We start from the raw sequence: 20,076 nt of genomic DNA on the forward strand, positions 1-20,076 counted from the left end.
CCCCCCCCCCCAAAAAAAAAAGAACTATAGGCCAATATCTCTGATGAACATAGATGCAAAAATGCTCAACAAAATAACAGCAAACTGAATCCAAGAATACATTTAAAAAAATCTTTCATCACAATCAAGTGAGATTTATTCTTGGGAAAGAGTGGCTCAATATTTGCACATCAATGTGATACATCACGTAAGAGAAAGGACAAGAACCATACAATCATTTGAATAGATGCAGAAAAAGCATTTGACAAGTGCCACATCCATTCATGATAAAAACCCTCAACAAAGTAGATTTAGAGGGAACATATATAACATATGTTATATGTTTATTATTATACATAATAAAGGCAATATATGAAAAACCCATAGATAACATTATACCCAAGGGTGAAAAAATAAGAGCTTTTCCCATAAGGTCAGGAACAAGACAAGGATGTCCACTTTCACCACTTCTATTTAACACATTACTGGAAGTCCTAGCCATAGCAATCAGACAAGACAAAGGAATAAAAAGCATCCAAATTGGAAAGGAAGAAGTGAAACTTCCACTACTTGCAAATGACATGATACTACTATATATAGAAAACCCAAAAGACTCCACCAAAAACCTCCTAGAACTGATAAATAAATTCAGTAAAGTCACACGATGCAAAAATCAATGTACAGAAATTGGTTGCATTTCTATATACCAATAATGAGCCAGCAGAAAGTGATATTAAGAAAACAATCCATTTAGGGGTGCCTGGCTGGCTCTGGCAGTAAAGCATGTGACTCTTAACCTCAGAGTCATGAATTCAAGCCCCACATTGGGCATGGAGCCTACTTAATTAAAAAAAAATTTTTTTTAAGAGAAAACAGTCCCATTTACAATTGTACCAAAACTAATGAGATATCTAGGAATAAAACTAACCAAAGAGGTGAAAGACCTGTACTCTGAAAACTACAAAACACTGATGAAAGAAATGGAAGACAACACAAAGAAATGGAAAGACATTTCAAGCTTATGGATTAGAAGAACAAATGTGGTTAAAATGTCCATACTACCCAAAGCAATCTACATATTTAATGCAATCCCTAGCAAAATACTAACAGCATTTTTCACAGAACTAGAATAATCCTAAAATTTGTGTGGAACCACAAAAGACCCAGCCAGCCAAAGCAATCTTGAAAAGGAAAAGTAAAGCTGGAGACATCACAATTCTGGACTTCAAGTTATATTACAAAGATGGAGTAGTCAAAACAGTATGGTACTGATGCAAAAAGAGACACAAAGATCAGTGGAACAGAATAGAAAATCCAGAAGTAAACCCACAATCATATGGTCAATTAATCTTTGACAAAGCAGGGAAGAATATCTAATAGGAAAAAAGACAGTCTCTTCAACAAGTGGTGTTGGGAAAACTGGACAGCAACATGCCAAAGAAAGAATCTGCACCGCTTTCTAATACTATATACAAAAATCAATTCAAAATGGATTGATGGCCTAAATGTGAGATCTGAAACCATAAAAATCCTAGAATACAGGCAGTAGCCTCTTTGACATCATCTGTAGCAACTTTTTCCTAAACAGATCCCCTGAGGCAAGGGAAACAAAAGCAAAAATAAACTATTGGGACTACATCAAAATAAAAAGCTTCTGCACAGTGAAAGAAACAATCAATAAAACTAAAAGGCAACTTACTGAGTGGGAGAAGATATTTACAAATGACATATCCAATAAAGGGCTAGTATCCAAATATATAAAGAACTTATACAACTCAACACCAAAAAACAAATAATCCATGTAAAATATGGGCAGAAGACATGAACAGACAGTTCTCCAAAGAAGACATCCAGATGGCTAATAGACACATGAAAAGATGCTCAGCACCACTTACCATCAGGAAAATGCAAATCAAAACCACGAGATATCACCTCACATGTCAGAATGGTTAAAATCAACAACAGAAGAAACAACAGGTACAGGTAAGGATGTGGAGAAAAAGGAACCCTCTTGCACCATTGGTGGGAATGTAAACTGGTGCAGCCACTATGTAAAACTGTATGAAAGTTCCTCAAAAAGTTAAAAATAGAACTACTCCATAATACAGCCATTGCAGTCCTGGATATTTACCCAAAGAATACAAAAATACTAATTCAAAAAGATATAGCACCTCATGTTCATTGCAGCATTATTTACAAGAGCCAAGATACGGTAGCAGCCCAAGTGTCCATCGATTAATAAATGGATAAAGAAGATGTGATGTATGTATACAATGGAATATTATTCAGCCATAAAAAGAATGAAATTTTGCCATTTACAACAATATGGATGGAGCTAGAGAGTATAACGTTAAGCAAAATAAGTCAGTCAAAGAAAGAAATACCATTTGATTTCCCTCATGTGTGGAATTTAAGAAACAAAACAAAGGAGCATGGGGGTGGAGGAAGAGAGAGAAAGAAACAAACCAAGAAACAGACTCTTAACTATAAAGCACTGATGGTTATCAGTTCCACTGCAACTATGTAACCAATGGGTTAAACAGATTGTGGGGATTAAGGATCGCACTTGCTGTGATGAGGGCCAGGTGGTGAATGGAATTGTGGCATCACTATATTGTACACCTGAAACCAATATAACAATGTATGTTAACTAGAATGAAAATAAAAACTTAAAAAAAAACTGTTCTAAACAACACAAAACAAAAACGAAAACATGTTCCTCAAAAATATTTAAATAGAAATTACCATATGGCCCAGCAATTTCACTTCTGGATATTTATCCAAAGAAAATTAAACCACCAGCTAGAAAAGATATACACACCCACATGTTCATAGCAGCATTACTAACAATAGCCAAGACATGGGAACAATTTAAGTGTCCATTGTTAGATGAATGTATAAAGAAGTTTGTTTATATACACACATATATAAATACAAATACAAATAGTGGAATATTATTCCACAATAAAAAAGGGAATCCTGTCATTTACAACAACTCAGATGGAGCTTTAATACATTACGGTAAGTGAAACAAGTCAGAAAGATAAAGACAAATACTCTATGATCTTACTTATATGTTCTATCTAACAAAACAAACAAATAAATTCATGGATATAGAGAAAAAATTAGTAGTTGCCAGAGGTAGGGGGTGGGGAGCAAAATGACTGAAAGGGTCAAAAGGCACAAACTTCCAGTTATAAGTTAAATTACTCCTGGGGATACAACGTAGGCATTATGACTATAGCTAACAATATTGTATATTTGAAAGTTGCTAAGAGGGTAAATGTTAAAAGTTCTCATCACACACAAAAAAAACCCAAATTTGTAACTATGTATGGTGAGGAATGTTAATTGAACTTACTGAAGTAATCATTTTGCAATACATACATATATAAAATCCTTGTTATGTTATACATGAGTTATATCTCAATTGAAAAAACAAAATAGGGGCACCTGTGTGGCTTAGTCAGTTGAGCGTCCAATTCTTGATTTTTGTTCAGGTCATGATCCCAGGATCCTGGGATCAAGCCCCGCGTTGGACTCCATGCTGAGCAAGAAACCTGCTTGAGTCTGTCTCTCTCTCTCTCTCTCTCTCTCTCTCCCTCTCTCTCTCCCGCTGCCCCTGTCCCTCACTTGCTTGCTCACTCGCTCTCTCTCAAATATAATTTAAAAATAAAAAATAAATAAAAATCACTAGAGAACACACCAATGATTCCATTAAACTAGAAGTTGAGATTGTCACCTGGCTACCTCATTGCAAGGAAACCAACAGGCAAAGGAGGAGGCTAGAGTGTGCTGGCTAGAGTGACTATTAAGGAGAAATCGTATTCCTGTGGCACAAAAGGGATAAGGAGGAATACGTCTGAAATGCGGGAGATCTTTTGGGGTACCTCTCAGAACTGTGTTCTGTGATAAATTGTGTAACTGATTGCTATACTTTTTGCTAAACTGTAAAATTTACAGCATTTTGTTGCTCAGAAGAAATTCATCGAAAACATAGGGCCAGAAGTGTGATAAGGAAACAAGGATCTATGTTTAAGATTTGTGGTGTTTCTTTTTACGTCTTATACATTTTTCCTATGCAAAACGGTAAAAAGAAGGATGGATATAGAAATGTGGATGCCATCAGCCACACAGACGTTTGAAGGTGTGAGAATACATGAACCAGTAAAAGTGTTCACTGAAACTTAAATCTCACAAATAAGCAGAAAATATCATTTCTAGCAGACTACATACAGTGTTCTTCAAACAGTATTAAGGATAAAATACTTTGCAATTCCAAGAAGTTGAAATTTATGGTATAAGGCAAGGAAGGGGTGCCAGTAGCTATATGACTTTGGTAAATTACTTCTCTGAACCTCAGTTCCCTAACCCGTAAAATGAGGACATCTGTTTTGGAAATGGGAACTCAAAAGTCATTTTTTTTTTCTTTTCTAATCCAGGGTTTCTCCACCTCAGCATCTCCACTAGCTCTCCAATGTTGTCGTGGGTCCCTGCTGTGTATTTTACGTTTAACAGCCTAGGTGGTCTCTACCCTCTGGCAGATAACAGTGACATCTCTCCCACAGACAGGCTGAAAAACTCCAGACATCGCCAACTGTCTCCTGGCAGGCGAAACCGCCACAGCTGAGAACCGGTGTCTTAACCCTGTGGTTCATCCAAAAAGGATCTGAAAGGACTGCAGTGGCCTCACTTCACGGAGGTGACTCAGAAAACGGGACGAGGAGCTTCCAGCTGCTAGCCAGTCGCCCAAGTCCTAATTAAATGCACTATTAAGAGAAGGGGCAACAAGGGGCAACGGCAGAGGGCAAGAGGCCGAGCCTCCGGGTTCCGAGAATGCAAAAGGCCCACACTATCACCACTTACGGTGCTTCGCTGACTCCTAAGCAGAGTTATTTCCCGAGAAGCCGAGAGCTGGAGGCCGCGGGAATGACCGCAGGGAGCGAGCCAGGGTGGGGCCCCCGCGCCGCCGGGAGGCGGAGTCCCCGCGGGGGCGGTCCTCGCCGCGCCCCACGTGCGAAAGCCCGCCGCACGCCCCGCCCCGGCCCGCCCCTCGCCCTCGGAGCACCTCCGCCCGCCTGCGCGAGGCCCTGCGTAAGCGGCCCGGGGTGGGGCGGAGGCGTTGGCGGCGTTGCCACGTCCCGGTGGCGGCTCGCGCAGGGGCGGCCGCGACGGCAACCGTGGCGCGGGAGGTGGAGGAGGAGGTGGGGCTGGCGCTGAAGCCGGATCCGGTACTGTGTGCCCGGGTGGGTGAGAGTCCGACGGGCCTGGAGAGGAGCGCCGACCGCGAGGCCTCCACGGGTGAGGGAGGCTGGGGGCCGGGGAGCGAGAGCCGGGCCGCGCCTGGTGTCCAGGGGGCCGTCGTGGGCCTGCCTTCACATTTATCAAACAGGTGTGACCGCTGTCCCCGGGCGAGGAGAGCTAGGCCCGGGTGGGAGGTGTTTGTTCCGGGAGCCGCGCATTTAGCCTCGCCAGGTGGGTGCACATGTGGTGGTGGAGTGAGTGCGGTTCGGAGCAAGTTGAGCGCGCCTGGGTCAGAGAGAGGTTAGGGATGAGGGCTAGTGGTCCAGCCATACAGTGGTGGGCACAGGGTCTGGGGTCGAAACTAACTCTTCGCTCACCAGGTTTTAACGTGGGGGATCGAGACTGCTCACAGCCCTTGCTGCCATCAATTTTGAAGGGGCACGAATGCCCCGATCCCCCTTTTCCCTGTTCCTTTCCGAGGTGCACCCCGCGGCGGTCGGGAGCCACTTGAGGACCTGATTCTGCCCGGAAGATCACCTCCTGCACTGACTAAACTGGGGCTTCAGCTGCGGAAGGGAAGGACATCCTTTGTGTCTTTTCCCGGGGCTCGTACCCCTAGACACACTGAGCACTATGATTTTCCTTATAGGAGGAACTGATGTTTATGTAAACCGAACTCTTAAAATTTCGTGCAAAATTGAAACGAGAGATTATGGAATTAGTTTTGTTAGGTTATGCACTCATGAATAAATCTTAGAATGGGTCTCAAGAAATCATTTAGATCAGCCTTTTAGGTAGAATTCGCTGATATTTTTTAGAATTAAAGCTACCTGTCTGGTACGATGATGTGAAGATTGAAGTCTGTGGAATATGGTGTTTTAGAGCTCAAGATGGGAAAACAAGATAGGATTCTAAGTCCCACTTCACACATTTGCAGTGTTACCTTGAGGCTCCACGTGCTCCAGTTTCCTAATGGGTAGCCTGGGAATAGTACCAGATTATAGGGATCAAATAAACGATCAGAAAATACTTTTTAAAATTCTCTGCTGAAGTATAATTTCATAGCTTGATAAATATGGCAAGGTCTGTTAAAAATCATCAGCGAATAAAGTGTTCTTTAGATTAAAAAATTAGTCAAATTAGTATCGAAATTGTTACGAAGTGCATGTAGACAAACCCTAAAGTCTCAAAGAGCAAAACTTCCCCCTTCCCCCATTCACCATGTCATGAAGTAATGTAGCGATGACCCAGGAACTCTTGAGATGTGTAAAGCAGTTTAGGTTTAGCCTTGGATTATGCTTTTTAAATTTTTGTATCAACTTTAAAAATCCTCATTCCCAGTGTCTACTACTTGTTGCTCTCAATTGCTTGCTTCTAGCAGCATCTCCTCCCTGCTTGTATTTTAGTCTGCTGTACAAGTTGGGAAACTAAATTGTTGAAATTGCCCAAAGAATAGTCAATTGAACGAGAACTTGATGATCCTAGTAAAAACGAATTTGGTGTATCGTTTTTGTGATATCATTTGTGGCAATTTGGGAAACTTTCTTCTTTTGGATTTTCTGAGTTGTGACCGAGTAAGTCTTATACCATTTGTTATTCATTCACTAGGCATTTATTGGGCTGTTAGGCTTATATGGGCCTTGTAAATGCATGCTAACTTCACAGTTAAATTGGAAAGGTTCTGGAGAAATATTTAGGGAGGGTTAAGGTTTAGTTTTTAAAATCAGTCACCCTAGTGTTGATGATGAGATTCAGCTTCAGACATCTGCAATTCTATTTACTGAAATTTCCTAGTTTTGCAATACTTCAGCGCACCTTAAGATCCTAAAATAATTTTTTGTAAACCAAATCTATTTCATTCCTTTCTAAAAATCTTTTGAAATTTGATAATCAAATCACATACTATTTTAACTTCCCCAGCATATTAATTGGGCACCAGCAGAATTTTACTAAATGGGAATGGAGTGAGATAAAGGAAAGTAACTTTAAGTATGGCTTTATTTTGTAAAATAACTCATCAAGACATTTTGATGTTAATTTCTGATTGCCCAGTTAATGGATTCTTATTTCTATCCAGAATGCTTTGTTCAATGTATTTTGTTGACATGTCGAATACTCTTGTTTTCCAAATATAGTTTACAGGTGTTGCTTTTGACTAAATTTTTAACTTGTACAATGAAGTAGGGAATTCATCTTCACTAGTGCATCTTCATTACTAAAGGTACAGAATCTGGAGTCATGCAGCAATGGCTGCATAGTCTGTGGTAACCTGTGCAAAATGCAAATAGAGGGTTCTTTGTTTAAAAATTGTTAAGAATTTCAATTCTGTGGCATGCAGCAATGGCTGCATAGTCTGTGGTAACCTGTGCAAAATGCAAATAGAGGGTTCTTTGTTTAAAAATTGTTAAGAATTTCAATTCTGTGGCAGCAGAGAGTAGAACCAAGTGTGAGGCCCAGGGCAACTGCAATGGGGCCCAGTGCCTATGAAGCCGGCTCTGTTGCCTGGTTTTGAATCCTTACTCTGTTCCTTACTGGCCCTGTTATCTTGAGCAAGTTACTGTGCCTGTTTCTTGGTCTGTAAAATGGGGATAATAATGAAAGATCTCTCATTGTATTTTTATGAGTTAACAGGTACAAAGCACTTCATAAATTTTAGCCAATACTATTTTTTTATGATCATTCAGGGAATAGGACCATCTGGTTAAATAAAAGCACAGGAAAATATTAGTATTTACTGTTTAAAATTCATTAGTTAAAGGCTTTGTAATCCTAATTCTCCTGTGTACCTCCTCTCCCCCTTCTCTCTTGGAAATTATTAACTGTATTTTGTGTGTTTTCTAGACTACATTTTATTGTAAACTCAGGCAACTTCATAGGAAAAAGTAATCTACTTACTTTAAATTGTTCTAATGTTCATCAAAATTCCCTTTTGAGCTTTCTTTAAAGTTCATGATTACAACTGTATGTTAAATAAAATGAACATCAAACTGTTTAAATAGTGTGTTGCCCTGAGGAACTAAATTTTTAACACTTTTGGGCTTCTGTATTTAATGTGTACATTTTACTCTATTGATAAATATTTAGCCTGTTTATCTGCCTACCTGAAAAAATGTTGTTACCCATGTTTGCGATGAGAGAATACCCAAAAGCCTCAGGGATCCAATTACCAGGGACAAACACTAAAATGCATGCATTAAAGTTAACCGATACAAAATCTGTTTCAAGTGGACTGTAAGCTTGTTAAATTTGATATGAATGTGTGGTTTTTTAAAATGTTTGTTTATTTCTGAGAGAGACAGAGCATGAGTGGGGGAGGGGCAGAGAGAGAGAGGGAGAAAGGGAGGGAGGGAGGCTGGCTCAGAATCTGAAGCAGGCTCCAGGCTCTGAATCTGAGCTGTCAGCACAGAGCCCCACGTGGGGCTTGAACCCACAACCGTGAGATCATTACTTGAGCTGAAGTCCGACGCTCCAGGCGCCCCTAGATTGTGTGTGCGTGTGTGTGTGTTTAATGTTTATTATTTTGAGAGAGAACATGTGGGGGAAGAGCAGAGAGCGAGAGGAGGGGAGAGAATCCCTCTGTGCTGACAGCACAGAGCCTGATGTGAGGCTTATCCCACAAACTATGAGATCATGGCCTGAGCTGAGGTCAAGAGTCAGACACTTAACTGAGCCACCCAGGTGCCCCAATATGAATGACTGTTTTAATATTTTAATCATCACAATTTATTTCCTTTTCTTACTAGTCTTAGAACCAGATATAGTTGTTTTGTTTTTTACAGCTTAACATATTTAAGTCCTTTTTGAGGGGGAAAAAACCCCTTGGTGTTCTACATAATAAACTATGATTTTTTTTTTTCTATCCAAGAATGTTTCAGTTTAATATAAACATATAACCTGTCATCTTTTTTGTAGCCCCTGTCTGTACCCAGCACGGTGCCTGACTCATGAATTAATTTAAAGATGAAAAAAATTAAAGATTTATAAACATGAATTCTAATTAGCTGCTAACTGAAGTATATCTTGTTGAGCAATTACAGTATGCCAGGCACTGTTAAGTGCTGTATATAGTAATTCACGTCCTTCTAATAATTTCATCTCCATTTTACAAATGAGTAAACGGATTGTTAGAGTTGAATACATTAGCTATAATCACATTTGACATTTGGACACCAGCTTGACTCCAAAGCTCATGCTCTTTTCCATCTTAAGTTTAAATCCTGACTCCACTAACTTTGTGATCTTGAGCAGGTTACTTCGTTTCCTAGTCTGTTTAAATGGAGATAATAATCATCCCTATCCTGTAGGATTGTTGAAGTAAATGAATTAGTAATGTGTGAGGTTCTTTGAATAATGTCTGACCTATTGTAAATGCTGAACAAATGTTAACTTCTGTTATTATACCACACTACCTTCCCAAAGCCTCTACTGTAAGTGCAGCATTGCCTGTATGGTTGTCAGTTACACATGCAGAGGTTTAATCCACCTTTAAGGAAAAGTTCAGACTAATTTCCCTTAAGCATATCATGATTTAGGAAATAGGGAACATAATTGGAGTGAGGTTATTGGGAAAATTGTCATCAAATAGACTTTAATTTTTCCTGTTTGTTTCCTTTTGTTATGTTAATATCATGGATATATATCTTTAAAATCTTTGTTTCAAAGGAAAGCTAGAAGCAAGTATCAAATAGAATAGTTTTTTTAACTGGGTAAAGGAATAGAAATGAAAGTTAGGGGTTGCTTTACCGTCTACTAATAATTGTTACGAAGATTCTGTTCTTGCAACTCTGGGTTCCACAGACGTGCCACTGCCTCCATTTTTACGTTTTATATAATTTTTTCATTCTGTCCTTGTATCTGTTGTTTACGCTGTTTTATTAGACCACACCTAGTAAGAATCTACCAGTTTCTGAATGTTCAAACAAGAGGATAATACTATAACTGATTATTTTTTAATAGTATGAAAAACACTGGCTCTTCTCACGCTTCCTAATTGCAGCTGAGAAAATTACGTTATAGGTTCTTAGAAAATCTGGTCTGAAAACAAAATCCAACAGATACCCTTAATATGAATCTTTACTAGCTGAGACCAAATACTACAGTGAATGTGGAGTAAATAATTTAAGCCAGTTTATCAATTATCTTCTGTTTATGATTCATATAAAAAACCAAGTAGTATGGCCAATAAGTCTTTCTTAGTGGTAAGACCAACCATCTCTTAGCCCAATAATAAAAAAAAGTAAAAGCCCATGAAAAGTCAGCTAATCACAGTGCTATGCTAGCACCAGCCGATAGGAAAAATATTTTAGAAGACTTGCTAGAAAACACGGTTTTAAAGTTTAAAACTTACAAATTTAGTCATTTGTTTACTATCTGATGTTAACCATAAGTCTTCTGTTCATCTGTGATTGTGGCATTTATGCTAGATTCGGGATAGAACATATATTGCATATATGTTAAAAGAATTTTCTAATTGCATTAACTTTTATTAAGAAATAGACTTTCTTACCAGCCATAATTCCCTATTAAATAAATGCCTTACCATTTAAAATTTTATTTTAGACCTTACTACAAAGATGAAACCTGATGAAACTCCTATGTTTGACCCAAGTCTACTCAAAGAAGTGGACTGGAGCCAGAATACAGCAACATTTTCTCCAGCCATTTCCCCAACACATCCTGGAGAAGGTTTGGTTTTGAGGCCCCTTTGTACTGCTGACTTAAATAGAGGTAGGGACTTGGTTTACAAATCTTGGTTAGAATTATACAGTTGGCCCCTGAACAACATGGGGGGTTAGAGGCACTGACCCCTGTGCATTTGAAAATCTGTGTCTAAATTTTGGTTCACCAAACGTTTAACTTACTAATAGCCTACTGTTGACCAGAAGCCTTGCCAATAACAGAGATAGTTGATTAATACATATTTCATGTTATGTGTTACATACTATATTCTCACAATAAAGTAAGATAGAGAAAAATGTTATTAAGAAAAATGTATTTATGGTACTGTAATGTACTTATTGAAAAAAATCTATGTACAAGTGGACCCGCACAGTTCAAACCTGTGTTGTTCAAGAGTCAACTGTAATTAGCATTCTGTTTTCTCCACAAAATATGATGATGCTGAGAATATTAAAAAATAATATTTGATTTTTGGATGTTTTTGGTACTTAATTTCTAAAGTGACTGAGACACTCAATTCCAATATGTATATATAATGGCTAAGACCAGGTATCACTGTGAAATATTTCAAATGTCTTAAGTACAACACTACTCCTTCCTAATTAATCCTTTAAAAAGACTTCATAAAGGTAAAATTATCATCTATAATGACAATAAGGAAGAGTCTTCTCTAAGAAGCTGGATGGGAAATGAGGGTGGAGATAATTTACTTGGAAAGGTTGCAGAGGTTTTGTTTACATATATTTCTTTTTTTTTAAATATAAATTCTCCAAAATGAGTTCCTTAAATTTTGGTAATAAGAAGTCAACTTTTTAGTTTTCTTTTTAGTAGGAAATCTGAAGAAACTAATTTTGGTCAGACTAATTATTGAGTGTGTAGAAGTTAAGATTCTCAAAGTTCTCAAATGTTCACATTGATTTAACATTAATGAAATTAATTAGTATTCCTTAAAACTTAGTCTCAACAATATTTATATTTTAATTCAAAAATAATATCATATTTGACCATGACAATCTTGCACGTTTAAGTAAATAAAGCCAAAGCATGTATTTCGGAAAATTTGGCATTCCTTGCAGCAAATTTAATGCAAATTACATCGAAAAATATACCTGCTTGTTTTATAAATATTGAATTATTAAGGTCTGCATGATTCTAAAATCTTAAAAAATCCTTTTCCAGGCAAAATCCTTGGTAAAACCTATTATTCTTTGTTTCATGTAGTGATTATAGAAAGAGTAATGGGTTTCAGTTTAATATTTTTAAATAATAAAATGATTAATTTCAAAATGATTACAGAAAGTTCTGAAAACACAAGTGCCCATAATCCCACCACCTTCACACATTGCTTTTGATAGATTTTTCATTTGGTCTTCTCATGACTTGAAATCTGTTTTTCAAAACTAGGTTTTTTTAAAGTACTAGGTCAGCTGACTGAAACCGGAGTTGTCAACCCTGAACAATTTATGAGTAAGTACTACAGCATCTTTTTCCTGAATGAAAATAAAGGGAAACAAGATTTTTCATTTAGAGCTATGTTCAGTGTCTACTTGTGTTTGTGTTCAAATAGTTGGAAATTATTCATAGGATAATTAGCTATTTTCTTATTTTTTAAAGTTTATTTATTTTGAGAGAGAGAGAGGCGGGGGGAGGGGACAAAGAGAGAATCCCAAGCAGGCTCTATGCTATCATGCTATCACCTGGGGCTTGAACTCATGTACTGTGAGATCATGACCTGAGCCGAAATCAAGAGTCAGATGCTTAACCAACTGAGCCACTCAGATGCCCATTTTCTTATTTAAATGTTTAATGTGATTACCTGTTCTAGAATCCAAATGTAGCAACTCTCGTGTTTTACAAAATACCTGACTTTTAGACAATTATCGTAGCATTAAATCTAGGTGACATCTTTAGAGATTGTTTTATATTGTATTTTTTTTTTTAATGTTTGTTTATTTTTGAGAGAGAGACCAAGCATGAGCAGGAGAGAGGCAGAGAAAGAGGGAGACATAGAATCCTAAGCAGGCTTTAGGCTCTGAGCTGTCAGCACAGAATGCGACATGGAGCCCAAACTCACAGACCAGAAGATCATGACCTGAACCAAAGTTGGCTGCCTAACTGACTGAGCCACCCAGGCACCCCTTATAGTATTTTTCATGTGGTTAGGTTAATCATGGAAATCTCATCACCAAATAAAAAAGAGTGATTGAGACATTATGTTCTCAATTTATTTAGTTTGTTTATATTGAATTTTAAGGTCAACCAGTGTCATAAGCATTTATAATACATATGAGAGATGGGGTGCCTGGGTGACTCAGTCAGTTGAGCATCTGACTTCTGCTCAGGTCATGATCTCTTTCTAGCCCTGCATCAGGCTCTGTGCTGATGGCTCAGAGCCTGGAGCCTGCTTCGGATTCTGTGTCTCCCTCTCTCTTTGCCCCTCCCCTGCTCACAGCCTGTCTCTCTCTTAAAAATAAATACACATTAAAAAAAAATTTATAATGCATATGAAAGAATGGAAATCCAGAGAGGTCAAATGACATAAGATCACAGATAGTTACTGATAAAGAAAGGATTAGAACCTTCCTGATCCCATCCAGTGCTCTAACACTGTCGTTTCCTGTTTTCTACAATTTCTTCATTTCTGTCACCAGGTAATTTTTTTTTGTACTGTAGCTGATCCTCCCAAGATGAAGATCACTCTTTTCTGATTCTCACTGTTTTCCTTGAATTTATTTCTTCTTCCCACTCCAGAACCCTATCTAGAACGAGACTGGAAATAAATAGTATGTGAGAATATTAGGATCAGTTTTTATTTCTGAATTCCTCTTTGCCTGTATGTCTGATTAGATGAGAAACCCAAGATAAGTGCTAAAAATCAATTTGAGAGAAAAGTATTCCATCTTTGCTCCTATTTGCCATGTGACTTTGGGATGATTAGGTATGGAAACATTTTTTAGCTACTTCACAAGGTGCTTTCAAAGCAAACAAAGATTCTTTTTTTTTAATTTTTTAAATATTTATTTATTTTTGAGAGACACACACACACAGAGTGAGCGGGGAAGGGGCAGAGAGAGAGAGGGAGAGAGAATGTCAGGCAGGCTCCACACTGTAAGCATGGAGACGGATGTGGGACTCGACCTTGAGAAACCAGGAGATGGGACCTGAGCCAAAACCAAGAGTTGTATGCTTAACCAACTGAGCCACCCAGGTGTGCCAGATTCTGTTTCTAAAGCAAGTCAGAGTCCTGAAACACCAGATCACTGTCAAAATATTTTGAAGCCAGAAGACTAAAAATTACAGAATGGAGCCATGTAAACATTTTAATTAAAATTTGCGCATGTAAATTGAGCACCTGTGTGGCTCAGTTGGTGGAGTGTCCGGCTTTGGCTTAGGTCATGATATCACAGTTTAGGGTTCAAACCCCATGTTGGGCTTTGGGATTCCCTGTCTTCCTCTCTGTACCTCCTCTGCTCATGCTCTCTCTCTCAAAAATAAATAAAACGTTAAAAATTTTTAAAAACAAATAAGAGGTTTGCAGTTTTTTTTTTTTAATATTGAGTGTAAAGGTTAAAGAAACTTATTTAAAGTAATAAACATATTAGAGTTTTTATTCATTAGTCACAGAAGTGGAAGCCTCTGTAATTTACTTGCATTGTGTTACTCACCTAAAATAGCTGTTAATAGTTGTACTTTGCTAGCAGATTTTTTTTAATGTATGGACTGTATTCTAATTGATAGTAATTGCTGATGTTTCAACCACTTGGTCATTTTTAATATTTTCTTTGAAAACTTTTTTTTAAGTTTATTTGAGAGAGAGATAGAGAGAGCAAGCATGGGAGGATCAGAGAGAGGGAGAGAGACAATCCCAAGCAGGCTCTGCACTGCCAGCACAGAGCCCAACGCAGGGCACGAACCCTGAGATCATGACCTGAGCCGAAATCAAGTCAGATGCTTAACTGACTGAGCCACCCAGGCACCCCATAATAATTAATATTTTCTTTAGAAAACAAAGTAAATTGCCATGGTGAAATCACTTTAAATATTCAATAATGAGTCAGCTAATCCTAATAATTTTATGGCACCTAATAAAGTTTAAAGTCTACCACATAACACTTGTCCGATTTCCACAGAATCTTTTGAGCACATGAAGAAATCTGGGGACTATTATGTTACAGTTGTGGAAGATGTGACTTTAGGACAAATTGTGGCTACAGCAACTCTGATAATAGAACATAAATTCATCCATTCCTGTGCTAAGGTATGTGTTCACATTAATGCTTATGAATAAAATGAACAAATGTTTTCTAGCAAAATCAACTTTGAGTTTCCATTAGACAAATCTATTTTCTCACTGCTTTTCAATGTAAAATGAGAGCTGTATTGCCCTGGAAAAAGTTTTGCTTCTTAGACATCACTTAGTAACATTTTCGTCTTGTGTTCTCAGAGTTAGGAGGAAGATGTATTAACTATCTGAATTGTTTGCTAAACATTGTTTTGTAAGGTGTCAGATTTGGTATAGTCATAGGGAAACCAAGTCAGCATCATGAAATTTGGCAGTGATGTTTAGAATCCCTAATGCTATTTAAAAAAACAAACAAAATAATACTTTGTATATACAGTAACACAAATTCCCACATCCATTTCCAAGCACTAAAAGATTCAGAATATTATATAGTTGACCCTTGAACAAGATTGGAGTTAGGGATGCTGACACTCTGCAGCCAAAAATCTGCATGTAACTTTTGACTCCCAAAACTAATGTTGACTGGTTACCTACAACATAAGCAGTTGATTATGTTATGTATATTATATATAGTATTTTTATTTATAAAGCAAGCTAGAGAAAAAAATGTTACTTTTTTTTTTTTTTAAGTTTATTTGAAGGCGAGAGAGAATGAATGTGAGCAGAGGAGGGGCAGAGAGAGAGGGAGGGAGAAAATTCCAAGCAGGCTCCTCACTGTCAGCCCAGAGCCTGACACAGAGTTTGATTATGACCTGAGCTGAGATCGAGTCTGATGATTAACTGACTGAGCCACCCAGGCACCCCAGAGAAAATAAAATGTTATTAAATCATAATGACAATACATTTACAGTATTGCATTTATTAGAAAAAATCTGCATAAGTGCACCTGTACAGTTCAAACAAACCACATTGTTCAACTGTATTCTGCTCTGTGACATTTCTAACTCCTGATCACTCCTCATGACTCATGAGAACCTAGCTAATCCAGTGAAAATTAGAAACACTTCAAATGTATTCTGAGGTACAAATTTTGGTGGGCTTTCTTTACTAGAAATTAGTAAATTATATTTGGATGTTTGAAAGAAATTGCTATTAAGCAAGGAGTAAGATGATGGAACATGACAAGATTACATTTTGGTTCTGTGGATTCTGAAATCTGCTTTAAAACAATGGAGTGGTAAGATTTTCGATATAGACAAAACAAGATTAGGCTACAAATTGGTTCATTATATTATTTCCTCTATAATAAGTAAAAAAGGGTTGCATTTTGGTTTCTGTGAACTTCCAAGTTTACAAAATATTGTTATCATTGAATTCTGTCACTTGTTGATATAGCTAAAAACAAAACTACATGCTTAGTCCCTTAAATGCTGTAAATATTTTCAGAGAGGAAGAGTAGAAGATGTTGTTGTTAGTGATGAATGCCGAGGAAAGCAGCTTGGCAAACTGTAAGTAGGCAGAAACAAGGTAACCCTCGTTAAATTAGATACTTTTTCTGTTTTAGTTAGTAGTATCTTACCCAGATATTTGTTAAAAAAATGTTTTCCTGTTTGAAGTTCTTTTTAGGTGTCCTTAATTAAGCTCACCCTGTAGTTTAAATTAAATTTAATGGAAGAAACAAAGTATTTTTATGTTTTATCATGAAGTTAGGAAATTGGGAGTATACTGTCTTATAGACTAACATTTTTATTGACTTTTAATATTTTCATACTAATAGGAAACAAACTTTTGGCCGAGTCAAGTGATTCACCTATTTCCCAGTCTTATTTAAAAACAAAGGAAATGTCCTCAGCCTCTTAAGTTTTAGAAACATATACTAAAATAGCCTTTCCTGTATAATTCTCTATGCATTTATCTAAATTTTTTGTTTATTTATTTAGAGAGACAAGAGACAGCGTGAGTGGGGGGGAGGGGCAGAGAAGAGAGAATCCCAAGCAGGCTCCACACTTCAGCGCAGAGCCTGATGTGGGGCTTGAACTCAGAGTGAGATCATGATGTGAGCTGAAATCAAGAGGCAGGCGTTTAACCGACTGAGAGCCACCCAGGCGTCCCTATCTAAATCTTTTAACTTGCTTAATACCATCTCTTCTGAATTTTAAGGAAGTTGCTCAATAAGTTAGGACCTGCTATGTGCCAGATATTATTTGAGATATTTGGGATACATCAGTGAACAAAACAGACCAATTTCTAATATTCTAGTCCACTTAAATGTCATACCTTTTATAGTTTCCTAACTTCAGTCAAGATGTTCTGTCTTCAAAATGATACAACTTTTCAGTCTGTGCGAACATGAGAAAACCCTTTGGGTAAATTTTTGTAGATCTAGTTTTTTCTCCCTAAGGCCATTAGAATCACATTCTTATACTGGGGTTTGGATTCTTTAAGGATTTGAAAAATGTATACTTTTTTTGTTTTGTTTCTATTTCATATTATTTAGAGCAATCCAGAAGTAATCTGATATATACTTTCACAAATATTAGCTTTAAAAATGATACAGAACAAAGCTTTTACTCATTTTATGTGGAAATGTTGACTGTTCCTAAGTAGTTTGAATAGATTTAGGAAAAAGATTCAAAATTTTGGCCATATTTTTTTAAAAAGTTGACAGTCTTTAGTGTTAACATGAATCCTTTTTTTAATTTTAATGTTTGTTTATTTTTGAGAGAGAGAGCAAGCAGGGGAGGGGCAGAAAAAGAGAGAGAGACACACAGAATCCGAAGCAGGTTCCAGGTGCAAGAGCTGTCAGCACAGAGCCCAATGCCGGTCTTGAACTCATGAGCCACGAGATCATGACCTGAGCTGAAGTTGGAGGCCTAACTGACTGAGCCACCCAGGTGCCCCAGTGTTAACATTAATTTTAGGTTGAATTTAGTATTGTTCTATTAATGTGCTAGAGACAACTTAGATAAGTTATATTTGAAACAGTAAAATGCTTTGGGTGATTTAAAGCTTGTCCAGTTACAATTTGAATATTTAAATGAATATAGTGAGAAAGGTCATGACCTAAACCCATTTCTAATATAAATTTGAAATTTTATTTATATAATATTTATTCATTTATATTAAGTTACTCAAATGCATTTTCATTAACAAATGCTCTATGCTTTCCCCTGCTTTTTGAATTGCAGGTTGTTATCAACCCTTACTTTGCTAAGCAAGAAACTGAACTGTTATAAGATTACCCTTGAATGTCTACCACAAAATGTTGGTTTCTATAAAAAGTTTGGATATACAGTATCTGAAGAAAACTACATGTGTCGGAGGTTTCTAAAGTAAAAATCTTTTAAGAAAGACATTTGTCAAAGGAGCTAATGCAACAAGGCAATACTCTTCTTAGAGTTAAAATATTTTGTTGCTGCAACCCAGTGACCTCCATAAATACTGGATTGAAAATAACATGGTAATTCAACAGGTATAATGACACTTAGAAGATTACTTTGGCCTGTGGGACATGCTGTGAGTTTAGATTACAAATGAGTCTTATAAAGGGGATGATTTTTAACCAAAGGAATATATTTTTAACTTGAATCTTTTCTTGCATTGTATTTTTCTAAAGTTTGGCTTCATTTCTTTGTAGTTAAGAGTATAGGTAGTATAGAGTTATGTGTCTGCAATCTGTACTGCTCATTAAAAAAAATATATATATATACCATAAATAAGGCTATATCACATTCACAAAATTAATATTTTTGTTTCAATCAAAGAAACACCAAAAATCACTTAGGAGTGTTATCATTTTTCCATATATTACGTGAAATTGGGTAAGATAACTAAATGTAGTGCAGACCAACATTTGTTGGTCCTAATACTGAACTGGCAAACAACCTGGTTAGCCTTTTCAGTAAGTAGAAATGAAAATTATAAAATGTGACAGGATTCAAAATAAAACAATTTAAGTGTACATCTGAAAGTTTATATAATTCTTATGCAGTTAAGGTACCACCTGTCTTATATGTGAAATATAATTATTCGTTTAAAATACCTAAGAGCAAATATAAGGTACTTTTTAACAGTGAATGAGCGAATCTTGGCATATTGTGTATTTCTAACCTGATTTCTCATCTTTTCATTGATGTCTTCTAAGTAACATTTTTATGAAAGATTACAAAATTGAGTGGAATATTTTAAGTAAGTATCATACTGCATTTGTTAAATCCTTGAAATGTTGATGGAAGCTTTTCTATTTACTGTGATTGTCATGGTACTATTATTCTGGTCACTATCTTGTTTTGATTTTATTTATTTTAATTATTTTTTTTAAGTTGGAAAATTGGATATTTTATTAATGGTTCTAATCTTTTGCATTCCATGTTACATTAAACCTGTTCATATGATGAAAAGTCTTTCATTAGAATCCTAATGTCTGTGTTTTTCTTGCATTTTTTGTTGAACTATTAGGTTATGTCCTGGTTCAGAAGATTTCAGTTTTGTGTACTCTTTGTAAAATTAATTGGGAAAGTAAAGACCCACCACTTGTCATCCCTCTCACTCACACGAACCTCAACTGGATTTAGGATTTCTGTCCTTGTAGTAAGCTCAAGTTGGCTTTCTAAAGCCATAGAAACCCTTCACCAATAGAGGGTGCACTACTTACCTGCTAATGACCCATGCTTATGAATTGATGTTTCTAGTAAAAGCAACAAACCTGCTTTTGCCTTTTCAGCTAGTTTTGCCTTTTCAGGAGTCCTACAACCTTGGCACGATGGTAGCTTTATTAAGTACATTATGGTACTTAAAACCCATGTTAAAAAAATAAACCTAAAAGAAGGCAAAATTATATGCTTTACCATTCTTGTAAATAATTTGAAATAAAATTGTCTACAAGGTTGGTATTTCAGTAAATCCCTTTAAATAGTGTTCTTAAGGTCTTTTAAACCCTATAAGAGTTATAAAGTATATAAAAATTGTCATTGATGAAAGTGGTGATCTGT

The 20,076-nt window shown here is 36.8% G+C and overlaps 1 protein-coding gene and 1 long non-coding RNA gene across 5 annotated transcripts in view; one reads left to right on the plus strand and one right to left on the minus strand.

Moving 5' to 3' along the window:
• The window catches only part of LOC125908777 (uncharacterized), a 27,064-nt gene extending 22,109 nt beyond the window's left edge, over nt 1-4,955 (minus strand). Inside the window, exon 1 of the long non-coding RNA XR_007453433.1 lies at nt 4,846-4,955. This is a non-coding gene — a long non-coding RNA (uncharacterized LOC125908777). The remainder of the gene's footprint in view (nt 1-4,845) is intronic.
• Nucleotides 4,956-5,065: 110 nt separating this feature from the next.
• On the plus strand, nt 5,066-19,060 carry GNPNAT1 (glucosamine-phosphate N-acetyltransferase 1). 4 transcript variants are annotated; one of them, XM_049611570.1, is made up of 6 exons: nt 5,066-5,454; nt 10,783-10,950; nt 12,307-12,369; nt 15,033-15,160; nt 16,532-16,593; nt 18,274-19,060. In XM_049611570.1, the coding sequence occupies exons 2-6, from the start codon at nt 10,797-10,799 to the stop codon at nt 18,419-18,421; spliced, it is 555 nt and encodes a 184-aa protein (XP_049467527.1). In that variant the 5' UTR covers nt 5,066-5,454; nt 10,783-10,796; the 3' UTR covers nt 18,422-19,060. The 4 variants fall into 4 exon arrangements, with proteins under 4 accessions (XP_049467527.1, XP_049467524.1, XP_049467525.1 ...); XM_049611567.1 differs by having other exon boundaries at nt 5,154-5,225; XM_049611568.1 differs by having other exon boundaries at nt 5,201-5,280.
• The last annotated feature ends 1,016 nt before the right edge of the window (nt 19,061-20,076 follow it).

The sequence above is a fragment of the Panthera uncia genome (genome assembly GCF_023721935.1).
Source record: "Panthera uncia isolate 11264 chromosome B3 unlocalized genomic scaffold, Puncia_PCG_1.0 HiC_scaffold_1, whole genome shotgun sequence".
Taxonomy (NCBI): Eukaryota; Metazoa; Chordata; class Mammalia; order Carnivora; family Felidae; genus Panthera; species Panthera uncia.